Raw genomic sequence first — 23,520 nt, 5'->3', positions numbered from 1 at the left:
AGGAATGACAACGCTGTTCACAGGAAAGAGAGAGAGAGAAATAGAAGACAGGAAAGGCAGGGAGGTTAAGGTTTGTTGTGTAATTGTAAGGTCCACACCAGCAGGGACCAATAAAACGTAAGAGAAATCTTTTAGCTGGTTTAGGCAAGAAAAAAGCTCGGAATTCAAGGTGAAATTCACTTACCCCTATGTGCGAGGGCTGAGCATTTTCTTTCATTTTTCTCAATTTCCACCTGCTGCAGTATCTTGGTGACTGTGGCATTCTGCTACTGAACACGACGTCGCGGGTTAGATACCCCACTGTGGTGGTTACATTCCAAGGGAAGGCGGTGGAATGGAAAAAAAAAATGCTTGTGTTTTTAGATTAAGATTATGTTGTGAACAACAGCAGCTGGTCAAAATTGATTCGAGGCACCTCAGTACTGTGTCCCTCGCAGGAAAGGTTCTTTACAGTACGTTACAGAAGGGCCCACTCTGCATATGCTCCACCCAGCCATAAACATGAACTTCCTTCTATCTTCCAAGTGGATATGTTACAACAACAAAAAACTTTGCAGTAACAAAGTGCCAGTTTGCATTGTTCTGCAGCCGTCAAAGCAGTATCTGCCTGTCTTTTCTCCCCTCAGCACTGCATACTGAGTCGCTTTGCTTCCCTTGCCAAGAATTCTTCGTGCCAAGCCTTGTGGCCAAGCATAGTACTAAAAAAAAAAAAAAATGTGCTGCAGACAGGGGAAAAAAAATAATATACAGGTATACAGAAGAGGCGCGTCTCCATTCCTAGACGACATGTGACTGGCCGCAGCGTACGTGGAGGGGACCTTTCTGCAATGTACTGTAAAGAACTTTTCCTGTTCCTCAGAGCCACAGTATTGCTTTTTGAGGTTGAAATGAATGAATGAATGAATGAATGAATGAATGAATGAATGAATGAATGAATGAATGAATGAACGAACAAACGAACGAATCAATCAGTCAACTAATCTGTCAATCAAAAATTTATCTCAGTGTCGCCTTTTTTTCTTTCTTTTTCTTGTGGCCCAGCTCTTTGAAATGGACTTCGAGTGCCTCTCATCGCTCATCACGTTAGAGCACCTGAGCCTGAGCTGCCTCAAGCCAGAGATGGCATGCCTGGTGAGCGCACACTCACAATGCCCACCGCCACCGACACCACCGGTCACGCCTGCTCTTGCCGGAGTCCAGCCGTCATTTGTGTCCCGGTCCACACCTGACATCACACTGGCACAGGTGCGTGCAAGGATATGGGAAGAAACCTGAAAACGAGTTTGTGCATGGCCAAACATTGCTCATAAAGTTGAGTTCTGTACGAATATTAGAGCGCTGCTCTTGGGCACCCATTCCTGCGGTGAACGTCAACATTCCTGGCATAACCGAGCGAACAAGCGCAGCGAAAGATGAGAATGAATGTGGCGCACAGCGGGGAATGAAAAAAATGACGATCGAAGAGGCATGAGGAGGAAAGCGGAGAGGAGTGTGTAACGGAACCATGAGGTGAAAAGTGGAGGAGGGTAAGGCGAAAGCGTGAAAAGAAAAGCGTAGTGCGCCGATGGGGGCTACAAGATGGCACCAGAGTAGCACGCATTGCCTGGGAGGTTTGGTGGCAGCGGCATTTGTGAATTGTACCCCTGTGTCACCCATGTGTTGGCCCCACACGCTGGCTCTCACAATCTCCAGATTAGTTAGGCAGTGACTCCACGCTTCGCTGTGTTTGCAATGTGCCAAATGAGACCGATTGTCTACACTGGCCAATATATTGTGAAATGAAAGCATGTGTAGAGCTGTGTTCAAATTTCGCATTAGCGAGTATTGTAATTGTTGGCGAATTTTTTTCCAGTTAGACGATGGGAATGAATGTTTCTATACACCAGCCTGCCTGCATTCGTCTATGTGCTAAAATTGTAAGCGTCACATCCGTGATACCAACATTTGCACAAGCTGACAGATGATGTTCATTTCAAGTCAATATATATACGTACAATGATAGTAAATGAGATAGAAAGACCTGCTTATGTACCTCATGCAGAGTGTTAGGGATTTTGTAACACGTCTGTAACTTCCATGCTGCAGCAGTATGTGGCATGAAAATGTTTCGCCATGGACTCAAAGCACCAAGAAACACTTTTTAAGTGCAAATCAAATACCTTTCTTCTGATAAAATAAGAATAGTTAGAGTTGTAAAAGCTGGAGGTTCTCTTTAGTGGCCCTATGCTAATACTAATTTACTTTTTGAATTTATTCTGTTTAGGAGTGTGCAAATAGTAATCTTTTTGATTGAATTGAATAGTGCCAGAAGTAAATCAAATCTAATCGAATATCGAATACTTTTCAAATAACTTTTGAGTAATGAACAGCCATTTTCATAATTAATATAAAGTGATGTTCACTTGTAGTACTGCATTCGTAACATTATCAAGTTTCTGTCACTACATCGCGCATTATGAAGCGATGTTTACTAAAAGCACAAATGGATCATTATAAACAAATAAGCAGTTGGTTTGCATACCTAGGACTCATTGGAGAGTGCAAATGATTGCTGATAAGTCTGGCCCCCTGAGGGACGTAGCTTGTTCCAGTACTACATGAATTCTTATGCTTTACTATACTATGTCTGCAAGGATAAAATTTATTAGACTTTTGCTCCAATTTTATGTTTGATTTCATGCAGTTGGCATACCAAAATATTAGAAAAATATTCGTGTTTAAGAATTGTCTAAAGCTGCACGTTGGGCTTGTTGGTACTATATCATGATGGAGGCAAAAGGCGTAGTGCATCAAAAACAGGACAAAAAAAAGAACACGGCATTCAAATGTGTGTCGTCTATGTTATTCTTCTGTCCTATTTCTGACGCGCTACGCCTTTTGCCTCCATTAAGAATGGTGGCTGTTTTGATTCAAAGACCGAATTGGTTAGGACACCATTCAATTTGTTCTTCAAAGGTTTTTAATATTCGCACGCCCCTAGTTCCCCTGTTGTGCACTAAGATAGGAGGATTATGATGATGGCGCTTTTACCTCTTGCCTTGCTTACACCTGACCAGCTGAGCACCGTGCCTTCATGCCTCTCTGTTAATCTTGCAGAACATGCCCCTGCTCCAATCGGTGGCACCGGAGCCAGCAGTGAGTGTGGTGCCATTTCCATTTAGCATCATGAAGTTGCTGTCCAAATGCCAGCAGACCGAGATCCTCTTCTCCACCTTCATCCAAGGTCAGAGTTCGCTTTATCCCTAATTTTTTGGGCACAACTTGAGCTCTGAATTATCCCTGCCCAGTGCCAAAACATCATCATCACGCTGGGTTTGTAGTGGTCCTCGAAACCCTTTAAAATTCTTAGATATGAAAATGCCATTTTCAAGGCCTTTAGAAGGCCATATGTTTCACAGAACGATTTGAAACCCTGGAATTTTGCTTTTGGCTAAGCTTAGTGGACTTTATTTGCATATTTGACCAAGGCGCTTATGCAAGCCAAGGGCCAATCCAACCTAACCCATTTAGCATCTTTTTGTTAAGGAGCCACCTTGTTTGGGTGAGCTGGTGTTGATTTACGTGAAAAAGGCTTAGTGGAAACTTTTTTTCTTTTTTCCTTTTTTGTTCCATATGCAAGTAAACAAATGTTTGTTGGTTGTAATGCAGTGCTTTTTTTCAAGCTGTCGAGCATCGCAGCACTTTTATCTGTGAAAATGCTCTGTCTTGGCTTCGAAAGACCTTGAAAACCTTTAATTATTTCTGCACAAGCTGCTACAAATCTTGGTCATGCTTGATCTGGGCTGGGCATGAATGCGCCCCTGTTGCATTGTTGCTTTGCATGTTGCATGCTGCCACTTCATGCTATGCTAAATGCTCATTTATGGCACCAGCTGTTTTGGTCGTTCCTGCCCTCGAAATGTCTCTAAGCCATCTGTCAGCAGTGTCTCAACACTAGCTATCCCACAAAGCCTCCATAGTTGCTTTGGTTACCTGCATGGGGGTTTATTCAACCCTTAAAGTAGTCCTGGGCCTCTAATATCATTAATAAAGAGTGCTAATGCAAGCATATTTCTTTTAACATACTACCACTGTTACCACAAAGCTGGCTCCTTTGTTCAATATTATAAACAGTATCAGGGGATTAAAAGTGATCTTGAGCAGGGCAATAATGACTGACTGCAAGGAATAGCAAGAGACACAAAATGACCTTTAGGGGAAGCAAGCTAACAAGTTTGTAATTGTGAACTCCACATCTGTTCAAAAGCAAACCACCAACTATACTGCTTAAATACATAGTTTAAAACCAATTTTATATTGGTATGTGATTTAAAATGTATGTTATATTGGTATGGGTTCCCACCTTTGGCCAATTCCCCAGTATGGGTGTTGTAAGGTGCCACAACTGATATGCAAACACCATGTGGAGGGTATTTGCATACCCTTTGTGCAAATAGGGGTGTGCAAATACCCCACAAAGGCTAGTGCAAATATACATTTTTTGTGAGGTGAAGTCGAAGCAAATAGTAATTAGTGTTGAATAATTTTGTAGAGAATAGTTCAAATAGTTATGGGATTTGCATAAAACCTTCACATAAGTACCAGGTGTTGGCAGATCTAAGAAAGCTGGTTTGTTACTCATTAAAAAAAAAAGCAAGTTCATCTAGCCAATTTATTTTCAAAGTGCCGTTATTGAGATATTTTCATGCAAAAAATGCAAGAAAACTCCAGCTCCATGGAAAGTTTGTTTACAGGCTCTTAGTCACCGTTGTGCTTCAGTCTACATGGTGGTTGCGGCGGCAGAGGCATCTTGTGTTCGCCTGTTGTGCATTGTTGCGATGCTGCGAAGTGAGACCTTGACTGCATGATGCCTGCAGTTTACGCTGTGTTGCGAAAATTCAGCTTGATACTTTCTGTCTACATGTGAGCATAAACGTTCTGTTCTGCAAGAAGTGTGCAAATGAATCTTTTTTTAATTGACAGTAAAATCAGGTTGCGGGTTACATGCGAAATTCAATTTCAAGTGTGGCTTCATAGCAGTGCACGTTTTGCCTCGAGATGTGATTTCACAGCAGTGTGTCTCGCGCTGCCATAAAACCACCTTTAGGGCAAAGTTCTCCGTCATCAGCGGCACTGACGACATGGGGAGCAGAGCAGCTAGCCGACGATATGACATGGACGATTTCTGCAACGATGAATGGAGGCTGTTTCTTTTTAAAGAAATTGAGTGTTGTAAGCAATTGTTTTCCTAGAGTTATACATGTTAATTTTTTTTTCTTTCTGGGGTGTTGTAATCAAGGGGTGCAACTTATACACAGAGAAATATGCATATTCATGTACTCATTCGTTTTGAATACTTCAAATACTGAAATTTTGTCGAATATTAAAAAATTTCAAATATTCCAACAAGCCTAGTATGTATCCTTACACAGCACAGTGCCCCATCGACAACAGAGACCTCCGTATCGAATGCTTGATCGGCATTGCAGCAGAGTTTCAGCTAAAATAATAAAGATACTGTGGGGTTTCAGCTGGGGTCGCGATATCATCCGTACCATTTGGGATTGTGGTTGGCAGTGAGATTGCCACTTCGTGCACCTGTGGTGTCAATACAGTGTCTCACTACATTGGACTAATGCTAATTGCACTAATGCTGACATTCATCATGAAGTGGGTTCTGCCGGAATTTTTTTTCTTTTGTAGTTGACATGTTAAAGTCATATTCGTTTGAATGCTAATTAGGTGTCTCCTTTTGAAGTGGACTGTACTGTACTAAAGGTACCAATTCAGACGCAACCAATTCCGAAACTGCTCCAATGCATTCTTTTATTTTCAGGTTCACCTTCACTTGTAAGAGTGGCTTACTTCTTATGCTCCTAAACATTCATTTGGGACCACTCCATGCTTAAAAACCAGCTGCAGGGAAATTACATGTCATATTTTCATGTTATTAGTCAAAATAGACATTCTGATCGGCTGTTCCCTGTGTCTGCTTCAATTTATGCTGGCGGTACATGTACAGCAGTGACCCTCAAAAGGTCACTGCCATTGGCCATTGTCATTGTCATTGTCAAAAGGTCATTGACCACTGTTGTTGAACGGTCACTGCCGCTAGAAAGGTTCTGCTTCAGTTGCCTGCTGTCATTTCTTTTCCTTTTTGTATGCATGTGTTACTAACACGGTCACACACACCACAGCTTTTCACAAAAACTGGTCTCATTTGACATGGGGCGTGCTTGCAGAGCTGAGGCCCATTGGCGGGGACGGTGCGAACAACCACCCTGTGGACTGTGAGGGGCGTCCACGCCCTCAACCCAATGACCTCCTCTACGAGCAGCTGCTGGACAACCTGCATGCAATACATGACCGCGAAGTGCCACTTGGGCTTGAGGAACAGGCGCTGCTGCCGAATGAGATTCACAACCGCCCACGCGACCAGCATGCCTACCCCGTGCCATTTGCTGTGCCCCCTGTGCAGGCAACTCCTGTCTCGTGAGTAGCTTTCTTTCTTTTTTCCCATTTGTTTTTGTGAATTCGTTCCTTGTTTGCATGTTATCCTCTCATCTCTCCCTTATTGCTTTCCTTAATCGCTCTGCCTTGTTGTGGGCTTTCTGGCTCGAGATAAGTACAAGTAGTACTAGCAGTAGGAGGAGGAAGACATAGTAGTAGTAGTAGTAGTAGGATTAGGAATAATAGTAGCAGCAGTGTTAGTAGTATTTGTAGCAGTAGTACTACAAGCAGTAGGAGTAAAAGCCAGTGGTGGTAGTAGCAATAGTATTAGCAGTAGTATTACTAGCAGAAAGGGAAAGATGTAGTTGTAGTCACAGTAGTAGTAGTAGTAGTAGTAGTAGTAGTAGTAGTAGTAGTCCCTTATTATATCAAATAAATGCTTCTTTAATTTTTCTCTATATATACACTGATGAGCTTGAGAAAGCTGCAATAACAGGCTCCATGTGGGCAGAAGAATCCACACAGTGTAAATCACGAAAATGCTGCAGCAGTAATTGTTCATTGAATCAGGTACTTTAGACATATTCATGGCTACTAAACCTCGTGATTTCACATTCCTTTCCCCCTTCTCCAGTACAGGGTAGCCAGCGAGGGATACAAGTTTGAGGTTTATTTTCCTTCAAAGATGAAAGAGGGAACTGCGACAAAAGGCAGTAAAGCCTGACGAGGTCACAGTTCCCCAAAACAGTTGATACAGCAGTGAGCAACACAGAAATAAATATTAACATAGTATGATAGTGAACAAAATAAATTGCATCAAATGACAGTATTATCGGGAAAAATATTGCTTCTGATACAAAGACAGTGCACCATAAATCAAAGGCAGTGTATAAACATGGCATGAGGTCGCTAAAGAAAACACACACACAAACAACTTGACACGACAACAAGAGATGCTTCGCTAAGTAAAAAACTGAGATTATATTGAGTCAGTGCTGATTAGCAACTGTTTGATGTCTTTTTTAAATTTGTTCTTAGGGAGATCAAACATGGCACTTAAAGGTGGGTTGTTGAGAACGACTGGAATCTGGTAATCGAGCTTTTGTTTGCCGTAATGTGGCCTCATTTTATGGACCAAGTTTCTGTGTTTCCGAAGGGGGTATTTAGTAAGACGGCAGTTTGGAGCAATAAAATACAAACGATTACGATGGATGTACTGGTTTGCTTTAAGTAAATTGTCCTTATGATAGAGTGGTAACGTTGGTAGGTTTTCCGACCTACCATGGTAACCCACAGTAGCCCGCAATGCCTTCATAATCTGGTTAACCTCCTTCTCTTTCCTTTGCCTTTATCTCCCTCTCCCTCTTCTGCGTGATTTCAGGTTGTGCTGTACAGGTCAGTTGGGCCACAGAAGCTCCTTTGCATTGTTTTAAGGGGCCCCTCACCAGATCTGGCCATTTTGAGATGAAAAGCACAGAGCATACATTGCGCGTTGACAATTGCGTCTGCAGAGTGTTACATCGCTATGCACCATGGAAAAACCTGAAATTTCAGACCGAGTGTCATTTTCTCTTGTCCTTGTGGCCACCGTGCTCCAAGCCAGAGGAGGACGTACACGTGCTAGTGCGCCTACATACACGTGGTCACACTGTGACGTCGCTAGTGGTGACATGTGACTTCGAGAATTATTCAAGTCAACATCTGTTATTTGTGTAATATGTTGCTTGAATAGACGAATTAAAGCTTAGAGAAATAATAAAACACACAAACCGAACGTGTGCATGTTTTCTTTTACTTCGCAACGCAGCAAAAGAGATGTACTTCTGTTTCATCTGCTTGTTCCCACATCGTGCAGTCGCGCGCGCAGACACTGAAACTATGTAATTTTTTACCATGTTCCAGCATGGGATCATGCTCTGTGATTCGCTTGTCTCCGTCTCAGTATTTGTGTAGCACAGACTTTTACCACTAGCCCTCGTGCTGAGTGCACAAAATGGTGCACTGCGCGAAACTAGACAATTGCAACAGCTCGCGCGACGCCATCAGCAGAAACGTGCCGCGCCACAAGAAAGCGTGGAGAAAACAAAAAATGAAGGCGGGGCCCATGACGTATGCTTCACGGGATCCTCGAGGTCCGGTATGAAGAACGCAGGGAAGGAATTTCGCTTGCAGAGGCTAGACGGGGCAAGCTGAGAGAGTGTCCCGCTTGGCAGTGGAGCTTGCCTCCTGAAATCATGGGCTCGTGGCACTGAAATATTTCTATCTCGGCTATTAATGAACTGAGTCGAAAAATTTTGGTGGCAGAGCGCTCCCTAGAGGACACGTAACAGCTTCCAGTGTATAACCAAATTTGCTGTGGGGCCTGGTGAGGGGCCCTTTAACATTTTATTTTATGCTGAGACAATTGTGACACAGCTCAAGCATGGAAAAGATGAAAACATTATGCATAAACCATCAGCAATGATTGTCCATGTAAGCAAATAGCCCGAACGAATGAACAAGCGAGCGAGCGACAGTCCCTCCCCTCTTTGCCACCAATCCCGGCAACTAGGTTGCCCGAGAGCCATGCACCCTTTCCTTCAGCACCTTCCCTTGCATTGCTGGAGTTTCTTTATGGCAGCCGTGGAGAGAGAATGTGGCCATTTGCTCTCTTTGGTGGGGTGTCAGTGCCGTCAATGTTCGATGGAACGCTCGCCTGCTTCTGCGATGTATTTTTTGTAGGCAAGAATCCGCTATGGATTCTTGTCCGCCGCATCATCCACGATGGGCTAGTCACTGTTAGGCAGCCAGCAATATGAGCAAAAGAGCAAGCGACACCCTCCCCTCCTCCTCCCACCAGTTTCCCTGCCGCCACTCGCTTGCCTGAGAACATGTGCCCTTTCCTTTGCCTACCCGGGATGAACGAATGAGCTAGCTAATGACCAACAGTGTGAACCGCCACTCCTTCCTGCCGCTTCCAACTGCTTGGCAAGGATTCCCCTCTCCTCCACCTTACCCCTCACCCCTCTTCGAAGCTCACTTGCTCGAGAGCATGCACCCTTCCTTTCAGTAATTTCGTCGCCTTCCCTCAACCAAATTCGACCACCTTTGTACGGCCAGTCTACCACAAAATCGTCCAAAAGAGCCTAAGAGAGCTATTCGCTATGAAAATACCTCTAACTGCCTCACTGATGAAGCCACTGCACGTCTCCAGGCTCATCAAAGTTTGGCTCTCCTCTGCGAGGCAAGTCATTCCCCATACAGCATTTGAACAGACTGGTGTAGCGAAAGCTTGCACAGTCACCTAAATAGAATGCACCACGTTTTATTTTAGAGGGTACAGCCATGAAAACCAGCTGGCGAAATAAATTCATAGTTTTTAACATAGCTTTCACTACACATGGTGGCATTATGTCGTCCCTGAAAATTTTGTGTGCCCTTAAATCTTGCGACATTTTTTTTATAGCAAAATTCATGTAAATTAAGCATAGGTGAAAATAAACCGTTTTACAGCATATTTTGTGTGTCATTGATGCGCTGGTAAACAATGACAAAGCAGATTGATAGCCATTAATGACAGCCTTTGCGAATGCAAGTCACTGTACTGATGATTCAGTCCATCACGATCATCATCATCAGTCTACCCTAAGTCCACTGCAGGATAAAGGCTTCTCCAAGAGATCTTCACTTGCTGTTTACCTGCAGCCAATTGAACCTAATCTATGTTCGCCCATTTCTTAGGTCCATTGCACCATCTAATCCTTTGTTGCACTCAACTGCGTTTATCTTACCTCAGCTTCCAGTCTGTTGCTCTGAACAGGGCCAGGATAAAGTAAAACTACTTCACTCTTTTTATTAAAAATCCGCCATTAGCGCTCTGTGATTAGCCAAAATGGCTCAGGCCCCGCCCACTATAAAATAAAGCTATTCCTCGCTCACGTGGGTGGGACATGGGCAATTTTCACCAACTACAAAGGGTAAGGGTGGATTTGGAATAAACACAGAGTGGTATAGTTTTATGTTATCCCAGCCTAGCACTTCCCAAGCTGAATATCATTAAAGTTGCCTAAGACAGGGAGTGGTGCCATCATTATTTCCTAGCTAAGAGACTGAGCTCAAAAGGAAAATGATGACTAGAGTGTATTGTTTCATGTTTGCAGAATACTTTACTTGTGAGTGATGGGTGCCTTCACAATCTCTCCCTTTGCAGCTGGCGTTGCTTCGTCGCCAGCTTTTCGAGTGCCAACAGCACTGCCGGAAGCAGCCCTACCACTCCCATTTCACACGTGGTTCTCACCTTTATTCCTGCGACGTTTGAAAACCTCCAGCGCCTCATGATGTGTCCAGACGATGAAATCGCTTCACTGGAAGCAGAGGTTCATCACAGCCATGGCAGTCATGGTACCAGTGGTGTACCTAAGGACTATGTTGTGTTGAAGACAGAGTCTTCGTCCGAGCCAGTCGCTATCAGCTGTAGTGACCGCGAGGCTCTCACGTCGTCTGCCACAGAGGATCCTGCTGCTGGCGAAGTGTGCGATTTGTACAATGCAGCAGAATCTCAAACTTTTCGGCAGCTGGCGACTTCGCACTCTGACCCAGCACTGTCTTCGCATGGAGCTGAGAAGCATGAGTTGCTGCCACGGCAACGATCGGCTGACTTGCCAGACTTTGGCAGCCAAAGTCAGTGCAGGACTTCGACACCATGCCCGCCTGTTGCGAGGGACGACGATGGCAGCACATCTCCCAAATCGCAGGAAGCCAAAGGGGCCGCTCGGCGCCTGGTGTCTGTCAGTCTTCCGGTGTATGTCTACGATGCGCCAGTGTCGGCTGTGATTGGCCGACTGGTTTACCAAGGCGGTGTGAGGCAGTGGAAGGACACGTACCTTGACCTGACAACCCGGTCAGAAGAGAATATGCGGGCCGGATCAGAACCCGGTTGGGTGGAATACAAGGCAGATGGCTCAGAAGGTGAGTCTCTTGGTAACATCACTCAGCCTGCATTAAGGGTTATGATTCTTATCAATCTCAAGCATTGAGAGATTGGATGCTTTCTTAAGAGAAACTTTAGTCACATCGACTGCAGGCACAGTCAGGCTAACTGATGTGATAGATGATGTGAGCAGATGATGTGAGCTTTCTGCTCCTTTTTTTTTTTGCAATAGGGACTGCAAAGCCATGACTGACAATGCCACCACAAATTTCAAGGCACTTGTACGAACTCGCCATCAAAGTAGGCTATGAGAGCATAGGAATAGCATAAGTGAAAAGAAGTGACGGGCAAGCGGGTGCACGATAGAATGCAGACTCACATGTGGCCCGTTGATCCGGATCACAGGAAGCTTTGTATACTTGAGGTAAAGAAGATCATCTTGCTTGTTGTCTTGTCTATTATGCTACCTAATCAAGAAGTCCCAAACTCACTCATTCAGTGAAAAAGCAGTCATGAATGGCACCAATCTCAAGACCATTTGGTGGGGTGACAGTCAGGTTGGGTTTGCCATCGGTCGCTGTGAGTCACTCCTTGGTGACCATTTGCGATCTCTTGCCATTCACAGTCAATCGTGCAACTGTTGTCCTTTGTGAGTGTGGGTGCGCTTTAATGGAAATGACACAGCAGACAAGATGAACAGGAGCAGACACACATTCGGCATGTCAACTTCTGTTGTGTTGTTGACTACACTTCCAGGTTTTCCTCAAATGCTTGATTGTGTGCTTGCACTAAGGTGAAACCTAAGTTTCTCTAATAAAGTGCTAATAAAAATTGTATTTGGTCAAAAGGCCAGAAACATACCTAAATATATATATATATATATTTTTTTTTTCATGGAAGAAGATTTTATAAAGAGACATGCAATGTTGTATGCCACGAAGACATCATATCATCATCTTTATCATCATAATCAGCCTGGTTACGCCCATTGCAGGGCAAAGGCCTCTCTCATTCTCATACCCCGGTCATGTACTAATTGTGGCCATGTTGTCCCTGCAAACTTCTTGATTTCATCCGCCCACCTAACTTTCTGCCGCCCTCTGCTACGCTTCCCTTCCCTTGGAATCCATTCCATAACTCTTAATGACCATCGGTTATCTTCCCTCCTCATTACGTGTCCTGCCCATGCCCATTTCTTTTTCTTGATTTCAACTAAGATATCATTAACTCGCGTTTGTTCCCTCACCCAATCAGCTCTTTTCTTATCCCTTAACGTTACACCTATCATTCTTCTTTCCATAGCTCGCTGTGTCGTCCTCAATTTAAGTACTAGAACCCTTTTCGTAAGCCTCCAGGTTTCTGCCCCGTACGTGAGTACTGGTAAGACACAGCCGTTATATAAACTTTTCTCTTGAGGGATAATGGCAACCTGCTGCTCATGATCTGAGAATGCCTGCCAAACGCACCCCAGCCCATTCTTATTGTTCTGATTATTTCAGTCTCATGATCCGGATCCGCAGTCACTACCTGTCCTAAGTAGATGTATTCCCTTACCACTTCCAGTGCCTCACTACCTATCGTGAACTGCTGTTCTCTTCCGAGACTGTTAAACATTACTTTATTTTTCTGCAGATTAATTTTTAGACCCACCCTTCAGCTTTGCCTCTCCAGGTCAGTGAGCACGCATTGCAGTTGGTCCCCTTAGCTACTAAGCAAGGCAATATCATCAGTGAATCGCAAGTTACTAAGGTGCATCCTTTATCATTGCACGAGTGGAATTTTGGATTGCAGCAGTTGGTGTTCTTATAACTCTCCTGTTAGCTTCTTTACCACATCTTAATTACTTGTTCAACCATTCTCAATCAGCTGACAGCATATGTATGTGAAAGCACTTGTGGTTCAGTGTAGCTTGGTGAGAAAGCATTGCTTGTTGATCAAGTGTTGTATGCATAATTGTTTCCACTTTATAAGAAAACAATGAATTGAAGCCAAGTCTTATTTATTTATGCATTTCAGGCCTTAAGCAGGAGTGGGCAATGAATACAGGATTATGCAGTAACAGCATATGCTTTGCAACTAAAGGAAAGAATCTACATGACAAAGGACATGTGCACGCAACCGAAAAAAGTATACAGTCGACTTCCATTAATTTGACTCCAGTTGATTCGATCATTTTGGTTAATTCGATCCCTAACGAAGGTCCTGGCCAGCGTTTATGCATATTTATGGGCCCGAACTTTTGCTATTTGGGCTCCTAAAGTTGGCTTTTGCTAGATAATATGAACTTGATCATTCAGCACGCGCATGCCTGACCCCTTGGTGACCCCAATAGTGACTCCTTCAGCGGCAGCGGCTGTCTCGTAAGAGCTTAGGGGACAGCGAATGCCTTGAACATGTGTCATCTCCTGTCAAATTGCCTATTTTTCAGTATGCCCTAGGTAGATTTTCAAAAATTAACAGTAGCTCACCATGTCTGATTACGGTTTTTACCCAGTCCTAAGGCTCACCTTTTTTTCTTTCTTTTTCCTCGAGAAAATTGGGCCAAGAATTGCCTGCGCCGGTGCAGTCGAGTACAAAACCAAAATCACCTTCGTGGCGCTTGTATGCTTTACCAAATAACATGAATGTATTGCGGCGAAGATGACTTTTATGACTGTGCGGCAAAATTGACTTTAAAAAACCAGCTGCCATTGTGAAACACATGAGACCCTTGCCCATGTTCTTGCTAAAAAACCAGGTGCGCATTAGATTTCTAGTTTATTTAGGAGCTTTCATGTCATTTCTATGTTACTTTTCTACTTTGGGCACATAGAAAGCGTGGACGCATTTAATTCAGGGGAATGTTAAACCTCTGTCACAAGGCAAATCGAATGTGATTTCCAACTAATGGCATTTGTTGAGGTTAATGCCATTATCACAGACATTGTCACACAGCAAAAACTAATAGAGGCAAGAATAGCGTCAAACCCACCTTTGTCCAGTTGTTATTTTCAAATAAGCTAAATTTCGTTTGTATATGTGATCCTCCCTTTCACACCATGCTTTTGGATCACTAACTGGTCGACACTACCAACCAAGTCGAGTCAAGCCAAGTCGAAAGAAGGTCAGCCGAGCAACGTGACCGAAAGCATGATGGGCACATCCACTACCTCTGCTGAAGGGGAACAAACGAGAACATTAGTTGTGTGTCATTGCCACTCTGATGTGCATGTAGGTCGCTAATATGCACATTGTTGGGGCGTGCCATAGTAAAACATATGTGTGCATTTACGTAAAGTCAATCGGATTGCCCTCTAATTGCCCGACTGTGAGCAGCTTTCTTTAATTATGCAATGTGATGCATTTAAAGGTCATTAAAGTAATAATTAGGTAATAAAATTGACAGAACAATAGTTAGTATTTTTTGTTAAAAAACAAAAAAGCATATACTGCTTGCGAAGCTGACCGGCAGGCTCCCGTTGCCCAGGATACACACTAGATTCCAAAACGAATGCAAGTGAGTTTGGCGAACTCATTCGTTTTGAAATGTTGTTTTCAGCTAATGTCATTTTGTTTTACTCTGTTACAGCAAACAAATGGCATTATGAGCAAATGTCATTAATTGTAGATGACATTATATCTACTGTGTGACAGGGGCATTAAGATCAGGGAAGTATTGCCAAATGAATAAGTAGTCTGTTTTGGCATTTTTTATGTATATTGTTTAGGTCGACCGGACGAATAATTCTATCAATTTCGTCGTTCCCATCAAAGTGGAATTAATGTCGACTGCGTTGTTAAATACAAGCCTCCCAAGGGGGGGGGGGAGCATGCTCTGATGCATACACTATTGATAGAGGAATTAACTACACAAGTAACACAATATATAGGAATGATCAAACCAAGCAATGCAAAATATATTTGGAAAAACACTTACCTGTGTAATTTTCTTTTTAATTTACATGGTGTAAATGAAATATTGTTAGTGCAATAGGAAATCACAGTTCAATGTTGGAAATCACATGTTATCATGAATCTAATGTTAAACATGCGACTACATCTGCATCTAGAACATACCAGTTGGAGATAACATGAGGAAAGAATCATTTTTTTAAGAAATTTGTTTTTCGTGCTTACTTGATGACTTTTTTTTTACAATGTGCATTTCACTCACATTTCCGATTGTTAAAAATGAGGGATTCAGTACTAAATGATCATTTTTCTGGACAAAATTTGCAGCCTGTGCAAGTTAGTGGACTAGCATCTGCTAATTGTCCCTTTAAGAGGTTGGCATGCACTTTGCAGTTGTGCAGTTGGCTCCATCCGGGCTCAAGGTACATCTACTTCGTAGAAATCCTAAGGCTAGCACCAGTTTTCAAGACGTCCATCTTCAAATTGGCAATGAAAAGCTTCAGTGTTCGCTATCGCAACTGACAGCCAGGGCCATCAAGATGACCTCAATATTTGTCAAAGTGGGGCAGTGACTGGTTCATGAAGCTTAATGCTATGAAATGTAGAATCATGCATGTATCCCATTTACCTAACAGCTCGAACATGTGCAAGTATCTTAACGGCACGGGCCTCTCATCTGTTGATGCATATGAGTATCTTAGTATCCACAATTCCGAGGATATCTCATGGAAAATGCATGTTGCTAAGGCTGCTAGCACTTCTGACCGCACCCTAGGATAGTTACATTGTAATTTTTCATCTGCACCCACATCGCTGAAGCTAACCCTCACAAAACTCTGGTAAGACCTAAAATGGCATTGCATGCACTATATGGGACTCAAATCAAAAGCAATCTTAGTCTAACCCTTGAACTCATCCAGAATCACTCCGCTCATTTTATTCTGCCGAACTACACTCATGACTATTCTGTCATGGCTACGAAGAACACCCTTAATCTTCCAGCCTTATCACTGTGCCATAAATCCACACATTTATGCCTCTTCCACAAAATATATTTTCATAATCCAGTTTTAAGAAATTCTCTCCTTACTTCCCGTCAGCACATTTCTTCTTGCATTTACCGCTGACACATTGTAGCTTTTCCGTCTTGTCATACCAGTGCACATAGCCACTTTTTTTATTCCAAGAACTTGCATCGACTGGAACCTCCTTCCCAGCACCGTTGCTGTCATTGGTCAAAAGGCAAAAAAAAAAAAAAATTTTTTTTTTTGACACTTCTAACTTCAAAGCAGCTTTAGAGAACGTTCTTTAGTTTATGCATATTGTTTTGTTTTTTTATATATATTATACATTTTTTGTCTAGTCCAATACACCAATGCATTTATTTCTATTGCTATCCAAATGTATTATGTTGCACCATTTCCCACTTTGATTGTGTTTGACGTATCGTGCACTTTCAAGAGTGCCTTATCACCCTTTCTGTGATTCCTGCAGTGGACCTGAAAGTATGTGAAAATGAACAAATAAATAAATAAGTAAATAAATAAATAAATTTTTGGCCCACAATGTCTGTGGAATTCCAGTGTAATCTGCACCAAGTTTGGCACAGGTATTTTGAAACTGATGGTAATTTCAGGATTCTTACTATGATAATACTAAACGTCCTCCGAGGACTCGTTGGTTTCACTGCTCTATGTTCATTAAATTTATTTGTTAAATTGTGAACTTCTTGTGCACAGCAAAAAAAAGTAATAGAGAAAAAAAAAAAGAAGAGAACCGGACACTGAAGGCACCAGGCAAACACCTTCTTTTGTGTTTGTGCGTGTGCGTGTGTGTGCACACATGCATGCGTATGTTGAAGTTTAGCAAGTGTGCGCCTCCGTTAAAGGAGTACTGACATGTTCTGCCTTGTAATTTTTTTAAAAGTTAAATGAGGGTCCATGGCCTCTAAACCTAAAAAAATAAGGTAAATACTGGCAGGCGCCAGAGCTCCCTTAAAGGGGGCCTGAACCACTTTTTATCAAAGTGAATAAACACATTTGAAGTTAAAATAGGCTATTTCAGAAATACTTTGCCACAAAAAGGGCTTCAATGCATTCAGCAGAAGTAGAGTTATTGGCAATCAAACACTCCCTTCGTGGTGTTTCTGCTCCTTCTTCAATGCCTTGCACTGTGAAGGCTATGAAGGAACGGGGCGTGCCCACAACGCTCCACCTACTGAATGTCACCGTGGTGTGCAGTTCAAGTTTGATTTTGGATGTTAACATAGACGCCACTACTTCCGATTTTGGTGCCTATGACGCTAAACATAAGACAAACGCAGTTGTTCTCAGAGAGCCAAAGTGCATTTAGCCAGTGGACTCGTCACGAGATGCCGCAAAGGCTGCGGTATCTATGCTACATAACAGACCGCAGCTACATGCAACTGGAGCGCATATGCACAGTGTTTGCTTTGTGCACCACGAGGCTTGAGTGCATGCTTGTGCTCATATGCTCTAGTTTGACCGTGCTACATGGTGCAGACCAGCTTTGTCCTTCACCAGCTTTACCGATGGATAGCAGCCACGTCCAACTTGCGCATCTTGAAGCGCTATCAATTAGTCTGCCAAGGCATGTAAGCAGGAGCGGGCAGCCAGGAGAGCCGCTGGCAAGCGTGCATGTGGTCTGACCATAAGTTTCACGCGGTATGAGGCTTGTTGAAATTAGCAAGACCCAACGGCTACAACACCAACCAATAAGCAGGGTGGCCAAAGTTTAATTCCTACGCGAGCTGCCGCGGCCGAGCGTGAGCAGATGATAGTCAGCTTCTTCTGGAAGTACGTAATGGTTATTGCAATTTGAAAGCATATTTTTGCTTACCTCAGCCTTTTTATCAAACTTCGTCAATAAATATACACAGTAACAGTAGGAATAAGCGCACTGATTCAGGCACCCTTCTTGATTGATGTCAGGTATTGGCCAATAACAGGCATGTATGGGTATCTGCCATATTACGAAATAAAGCGCCCAAAAAAGAGCGAGGAGCAGGCATCTGTTGAAAAGAGAATGTTCGAGAGAAAGGTGACTTCACACTGCGCTTGCAAGATCTATTTGCTGTACACAACTGCAAAACTTGACTTAGATGTTCACAGCAGCATATGCTATTCACGGACTAAGTTTTTTCACCAAACCCGAATGGTGGTTCAGGACCCCTTTAATAGTTTACCATGATACTCGCTTCCACTAACCAGCTTCAGTTTCAGTACACCCAGGATGTGGGTGCATCGTGATGTGACAACGCACAGGATCATTTCATTCCTGTAATCACTATGGCTACCACATGTCAGTGTAGCCAGGCTAAACTAAACCAAACTAAAGCCGAATGCCCCTGACGACTTCACCTGTTGGATGATGGACAGCAAGTGCCTGAATTCATTGCTGCAGTGCTTGCATCAAACAGGGCTGCGTGCATTTAATAGACGCCTCTTGCCAATTTTTGCATGCATGCAGCACTCTTGTTACATGTTTATGAGAAAACATTAGCGTAGCTAGCCTTACAGTTATATGATGTCAGCAAATATTACTCCATGTCAAGATATGATGTTAGTGACCCCAGGTCCAGCATTTCGAGACATCTTTTGTATAATATGAGAAACCTCATGAGTGTTTCCCCACTTTTGCACTTCCTAAGTGTCATCTTTTTACGTTTGAGAATTGTGTGGTAGAAGTTCTACAATTTCAAAAATATGGGTCAGTACTCCTTTAACTCTCCCAAGTTCTCTCGTAGAAAGGGAACACATTATATTCGGATTAAAAAAATTTTTTACCTGTTATATTCACCTGTTTACCTGTTATATTCACCCGAATGAAATACACCTGCTCTAAACAAGAGGCTTTTCCTCAGAACACATGTAAGGCTCGACTGTGATTGTTCGAACAGATAATAGCTAGATTAATAGATTGAATGTGCGACTCGAACTGAGTTGGTTGACCTGGCTTTCTTCTGGCAAGCAAAGCGGAAGAGGCTGCAGCCTGCACAAGTTTGCCTTTTGGTGACATTGGTATAAGCACCTAGGATGATTACAGCTCAAGATAGGTAGTTAAAGGGTTAATGTGTAGTTTTCTGCATTGCATGTTTTCAAATCTATTTCAGGCTCACCTTACAAGACCATTTCACCAGAGCCCAAGTCGGATGACTCTGAGCTTGGCAGTGACCGCTTTCCAGCAAGGAAGCACTGTTCGCGCCTGCGCAAGGCTTTCTCCAAAAGCTTTGTGTATGGTGTGTTTAGGCAAGTTTGTCATGAATACCAGACGGGTGACAAGGGAATTGCTGCTAACAGACTTGCCTGTTTGTTGGTTTGCTTGATTCCTAGTCATTTAGTCGTCCACTTCAAAACTGTCTAGTACGTTTAAGAGCAACATAGCACCTGCTTCAGGAAGAAATGCCAGCTTTCTTGAAGACAATGCAGTACAACATCTCGTCTTGGCAAAACTCTCAGACGCAGCGTTGCGGCACTGTTAGCATTAAATGCCTGCGTTTCTCGAACAATGCATGAGGTTGCTTCAGAGGCAAGTGAGAGAAATTCTAGCCTAACTTCATATGCCACAAAATCTTCACACATGCAAGCCCTCGTGACAATTTCTTTTTAATTTTGCTCTTGAGGTCTGCTTGGTAGCACGACCCCATGAATCTCGGTATATGTGGGGAACGAGAGAAAAGAAAAGAAGAACCCAGACTTTGAAAAACAACCGAGACTTCTTGCAGCATCAGCTTTCTTTTTACATCTAAATATAAAAACTGAAAAAATAGAAACAAGAACAATCGTGCAGTCAATTGCGACCCCATCGCCCTTACTGGAAATTTCTTCTTCAAGGGGAACAATTGCAAGCCCTTAACCCAACCATGAAAGAAGTTCCATGGGTTATCCAGTCTTTTCAGATAGGGATAAAGATGTGCTGCTTCCCTCACTGTAGGGCGCTTGTGGCGCCGGACATCTGAGGACATCACAGACCTGTTATTGCTCTGTTTCGCACGGCCAGGAGCCGTTCCTATAAGAAAGTTGTAAGGTGCTGGGAACCCTGCGCCTACTTAATAGGCTAGTCTTATTCATTATCGGAATTAACCAGACAAATTGCTCCACCAACTAAGAACGGCCATGCACCACTGTCCACTGAATTAAGAAAGAGCTCTCAATCTGCCAATCCAATTTTGGACTGCATAATAAGCATAGTTAAAGATAATAGAGAGTTTTAGAATAGCGGCCCCAAACGTTTTGGGGCCCCAAAGAAATAGCGTCGAAACCACTGCGCATGCGCGAGACGCAAACTGCGTTTGGGTTTTGCGTTGGGAACGCTATTTCACCGATTTAGCGGGAGCTCAAATAGCGTTCACAAAAGCTTTGCGTCAACAAACATGGCGGCACCCATCGAAGCGACGGCTCTAACCTAGCACCAAACCGGGTTCGATTCGCGGTAACGCGTGAAGTTCGCAAGCTAGGAGAAGTGACTGCAGTTATCGCTTTCTCTCAACTAACGTGCGTTATGAAGACTGATTCATTAGACGCCGCTGATTCCGAATTCGAGTGTGGATTTTATGGCTCGTAGGCCTAACACGGCTAAGCTTGGCTGGTGAAGGCACGTAAAGTTGGTTTTGTTGCTCAAAACTAAGCACAACTAATTGTTTGCTGCTTGAAGAATAACCTCTAAATTGTAATTAAACGCGAATGCACGCAAGTAAAATTTACTATTCATATCATAAAATGGTAAATTTTATTTAATTATTTCTAATAGCTTTTCTTTGACGCCGTAGTGGCGCTGTCAGCGCAAGACGCTCTCCGCAAACGTAAAACCCTATTCTAAAACTCTTCACTCCTGCGTGCCCCAACGTTAACGCCCGCAAAGCTCTTTGGGGCCCCAAAATATTGGGGCCCCTATTCTAAAACTCTCTAATGTAGATATAGAGGAGCGTCTGAACAACCTTTAATGTTTGAAATATGAGTAGAAATGTCACGAAAATCTAGCAAAAATAGCAATTTTTGATAGTGAAACTGAAAAAGAAATATCGCCATCAGTGCTCGTCGGAGGTCATGCATTACAACTCTTTAGCAGGACTTTCCAGATTGCTACCACGCACCCATGCGATCTCTGAGGCCACACTGTTGCGTAGCGTAGATACCATGGTTGCCACATGGTGCCGTGACGAGCTGTCTCACCATCTAGACATTGGGAGAAAAGCATGCTCCGATTGGTCTCTGTGGTTCTCCAGGTGTGCTGACGCCCAGCAGCCTGAGTGCCTGACACCCACAGCACACTTGCTGGGATTTACCGTATTTACTTGCATAATGAACGGACTTTCCTGCCCAAAAATTTGTGCAAAGTTTGTTATGTGGGGTAAAATTCTGAGCGATTTTTTTCTTCCGCGGCCACCTTTAAAAAAGACCGTTTCGCCCAAAATGCGAACCATCGATTGCGATAGCAAATGTGTAGACAGCTACACGAAGTAAGGATAATAGTTTTATCGGCTGTATAAGCTTGCAAACATTCGCTTCAACGAAATCTGAGGGGCGAGAATGCAGCGCGCACAAAAGTATGAGCCACCATCGACTCGGCCCTCGACCCAGATCACTTTTTATTTTTATCTCCGGGACCTCCTCCTGTACTAATGATGAATGATGTAAAAACAAAAATAAAATAATAAAGATAGGGTGCGCCACAGCTGCGCATAGCACAGTTGCTGCCAGAGTAAAACGGCACCCTCTCCGCCCCCCCCCCCCCCCCCTGGCGGCATGTTTCTTTCCTGCTTTCGTCCCTTGTTCACGGGAGATTCAGTCGTGATCATCGGCGCCCCTCAGGCGCGGTTTTGCAATATCCAGTTGCTGCCAGAGTACAATGCTGCCATCCCCTGCTCCCCCCCCCCTCGCCCAGAGGCCTCTTGCGGGACATTGAGTCGCGATCGTCGGCTTCCCTCGCACGCTTTCACTCACACCTACATCATGCGATGTGCAGCAACGACGGCGGAGGCAAAACTGCACCTGGGGTGTCCATATAATTGGTGTCGTAATAAAAGTAGGATACACGGTGTGATTTGGCATCCGACATGCTGTTGGACACAATCGCACTAGCCGAAGGCTATATCAGACGCCAAATCGTACCGTGTATTTCCTACTTCACGGCAGCACATTCAGGTTGCAATCATTATGCAAGAAGAAGGAAAAACACACTGTTTGATTGGAAAAGTGGAGGCTGCGTTCATTAACGACTGCATTCATTATGTGAGTACATGTGGTACATAATAGTGATACCACCAGGTGCACACATCGTCTGCTTTGGTGCTGTTTAAAGGCTGCTAACAGCAAAAACTAAAATTACCAAGATTGGTTAAGTGGTATGTACTACTCATTTATAACAAATTTAGCCAAATGGAAATTTTGTTGCAGTTCGCCTTTAAGAAACATTAGTCTGCGAGTCTCTGCTGGAATGCCTTGTATACACAGCATTTCTCTCTCAGCTCTTAATTGTTCTCACTTCTCAGAGCCCTTTGCGAGGGACTCCCCGTGGACATGCAAGATGTCTCGACCGTTGTGGAGGATGCCTGTGAGGAAACGGCGCTCACTCTCGACATCACGGAATTCATCCAAGCAATCTGTGGCCACACTCGTGACTTCCGCATCAAGTCCACTGTGGAGCACTCCCACCGCACGAGCACTGGAGCTCTTCGGCCGGATGGCACTAGCAGCAATGAGGCCAGTTGTGAAGGTGCTCTGGGTCTGCCTGCTGAAGAAGCAGATGCCTCCGCCAGTGCAGATGAAAATTGTCACCCTACGAGTGATGCGTAAGTGTTGCACTGCTTCATTGGTCATTGTGTGGTAATGTGCATGCCTCCTTGGGTGAGTGGCGCTAAGCAGGCTGCTTACACCTGCTTCCTCGCATCTTGTGTCTATGTCATGTGTATTATATGCACCTCGGTGTGATGCTTAAGCTGTGTTATTTCAGATATTCTTGGTAGCAAGAGACAAAGCACACAGTAGTGTGAAGATACAAAAAGGTCATTTATTGCTTCTTCTAACTGCCTATGCAAGAATGACAGCAGGCTGAAATGCATACAAGGAATAGTTCCTCAATGGAGACATGCTGAGAAATCAAGGAAATTAAATTCACCACGCAAGGTTATTGAGTGAGTGTTTGCCAATGCTTGATTTCATTCATGGGTGCTGCTGTTCTGCGAATTAAATCGCTTCTGAGTGATGGTGTTTTCCGAAGGCAGCATCACACTCCAGCCGAATCGTAACCTTTTACATGGTAGTTCTGCAAAG

The 23,520-nt window shown here is 43.6% G+C and overlaps 1 protein-coding gene across 3 annotated transcripts in view; it reads left to right on the top strand.

The window, feature by feature from the left end:
- Positions 1–23,520, top strand: part of LOC142560656 (KICSTOR complex protein SZT2-like) — a 276,101-nt gene that overhangs the window by 102,416 nt on the left and 150,165 nt on the right. For all 3 annotated transcript variants that reach the window (XM_075672892.1, XM_075672893.1, XM_075672891.1), the window contains exons 22-27: positions 1,042–1,245; positions 3,097–3,223; positions 6,222–6,471; positions 10,619–11,376; positions 19,362–19,497; positions 22,740–23,039. In XM_075672892.1, the coding sequence (XP_075529007.1) occupies positions 1,042–1,245; positions 3,097–3,223; positions 6,222–6,471; positions 10,619–11,376; positions 19,362–19,497; positions 22,740–23,039 (1,775 nt within the window). The remainder of the gene's footprint in view (positions 1–1,041; positions 1,246–3,096; positions 3,224–6,221; positions 6,472–10,618; positions 11,377–19,361; positions 19,498–22,739; positions 23,040–23,520) is intronic.

This window comes from Dermacentor variabilis, chromosome 10, assembly GCF_050947875.1.
Source record: "Dermacentor variabilis isolate Ectoservices chromosome 10, ASM5094787v1, whole genome shotgun sequence".
NCBI classification, from domain to species: Eukaryota; Metazoa; Arthropoda; class Arachnida; order Ixodida; family Ixodidae; genus Dermacentor; species Dermacentor variabilis.
Note: the sequence above shows the minus strand (reverse complement) of the source record. Positions and strands in the feature narration are given on the sequence as shown.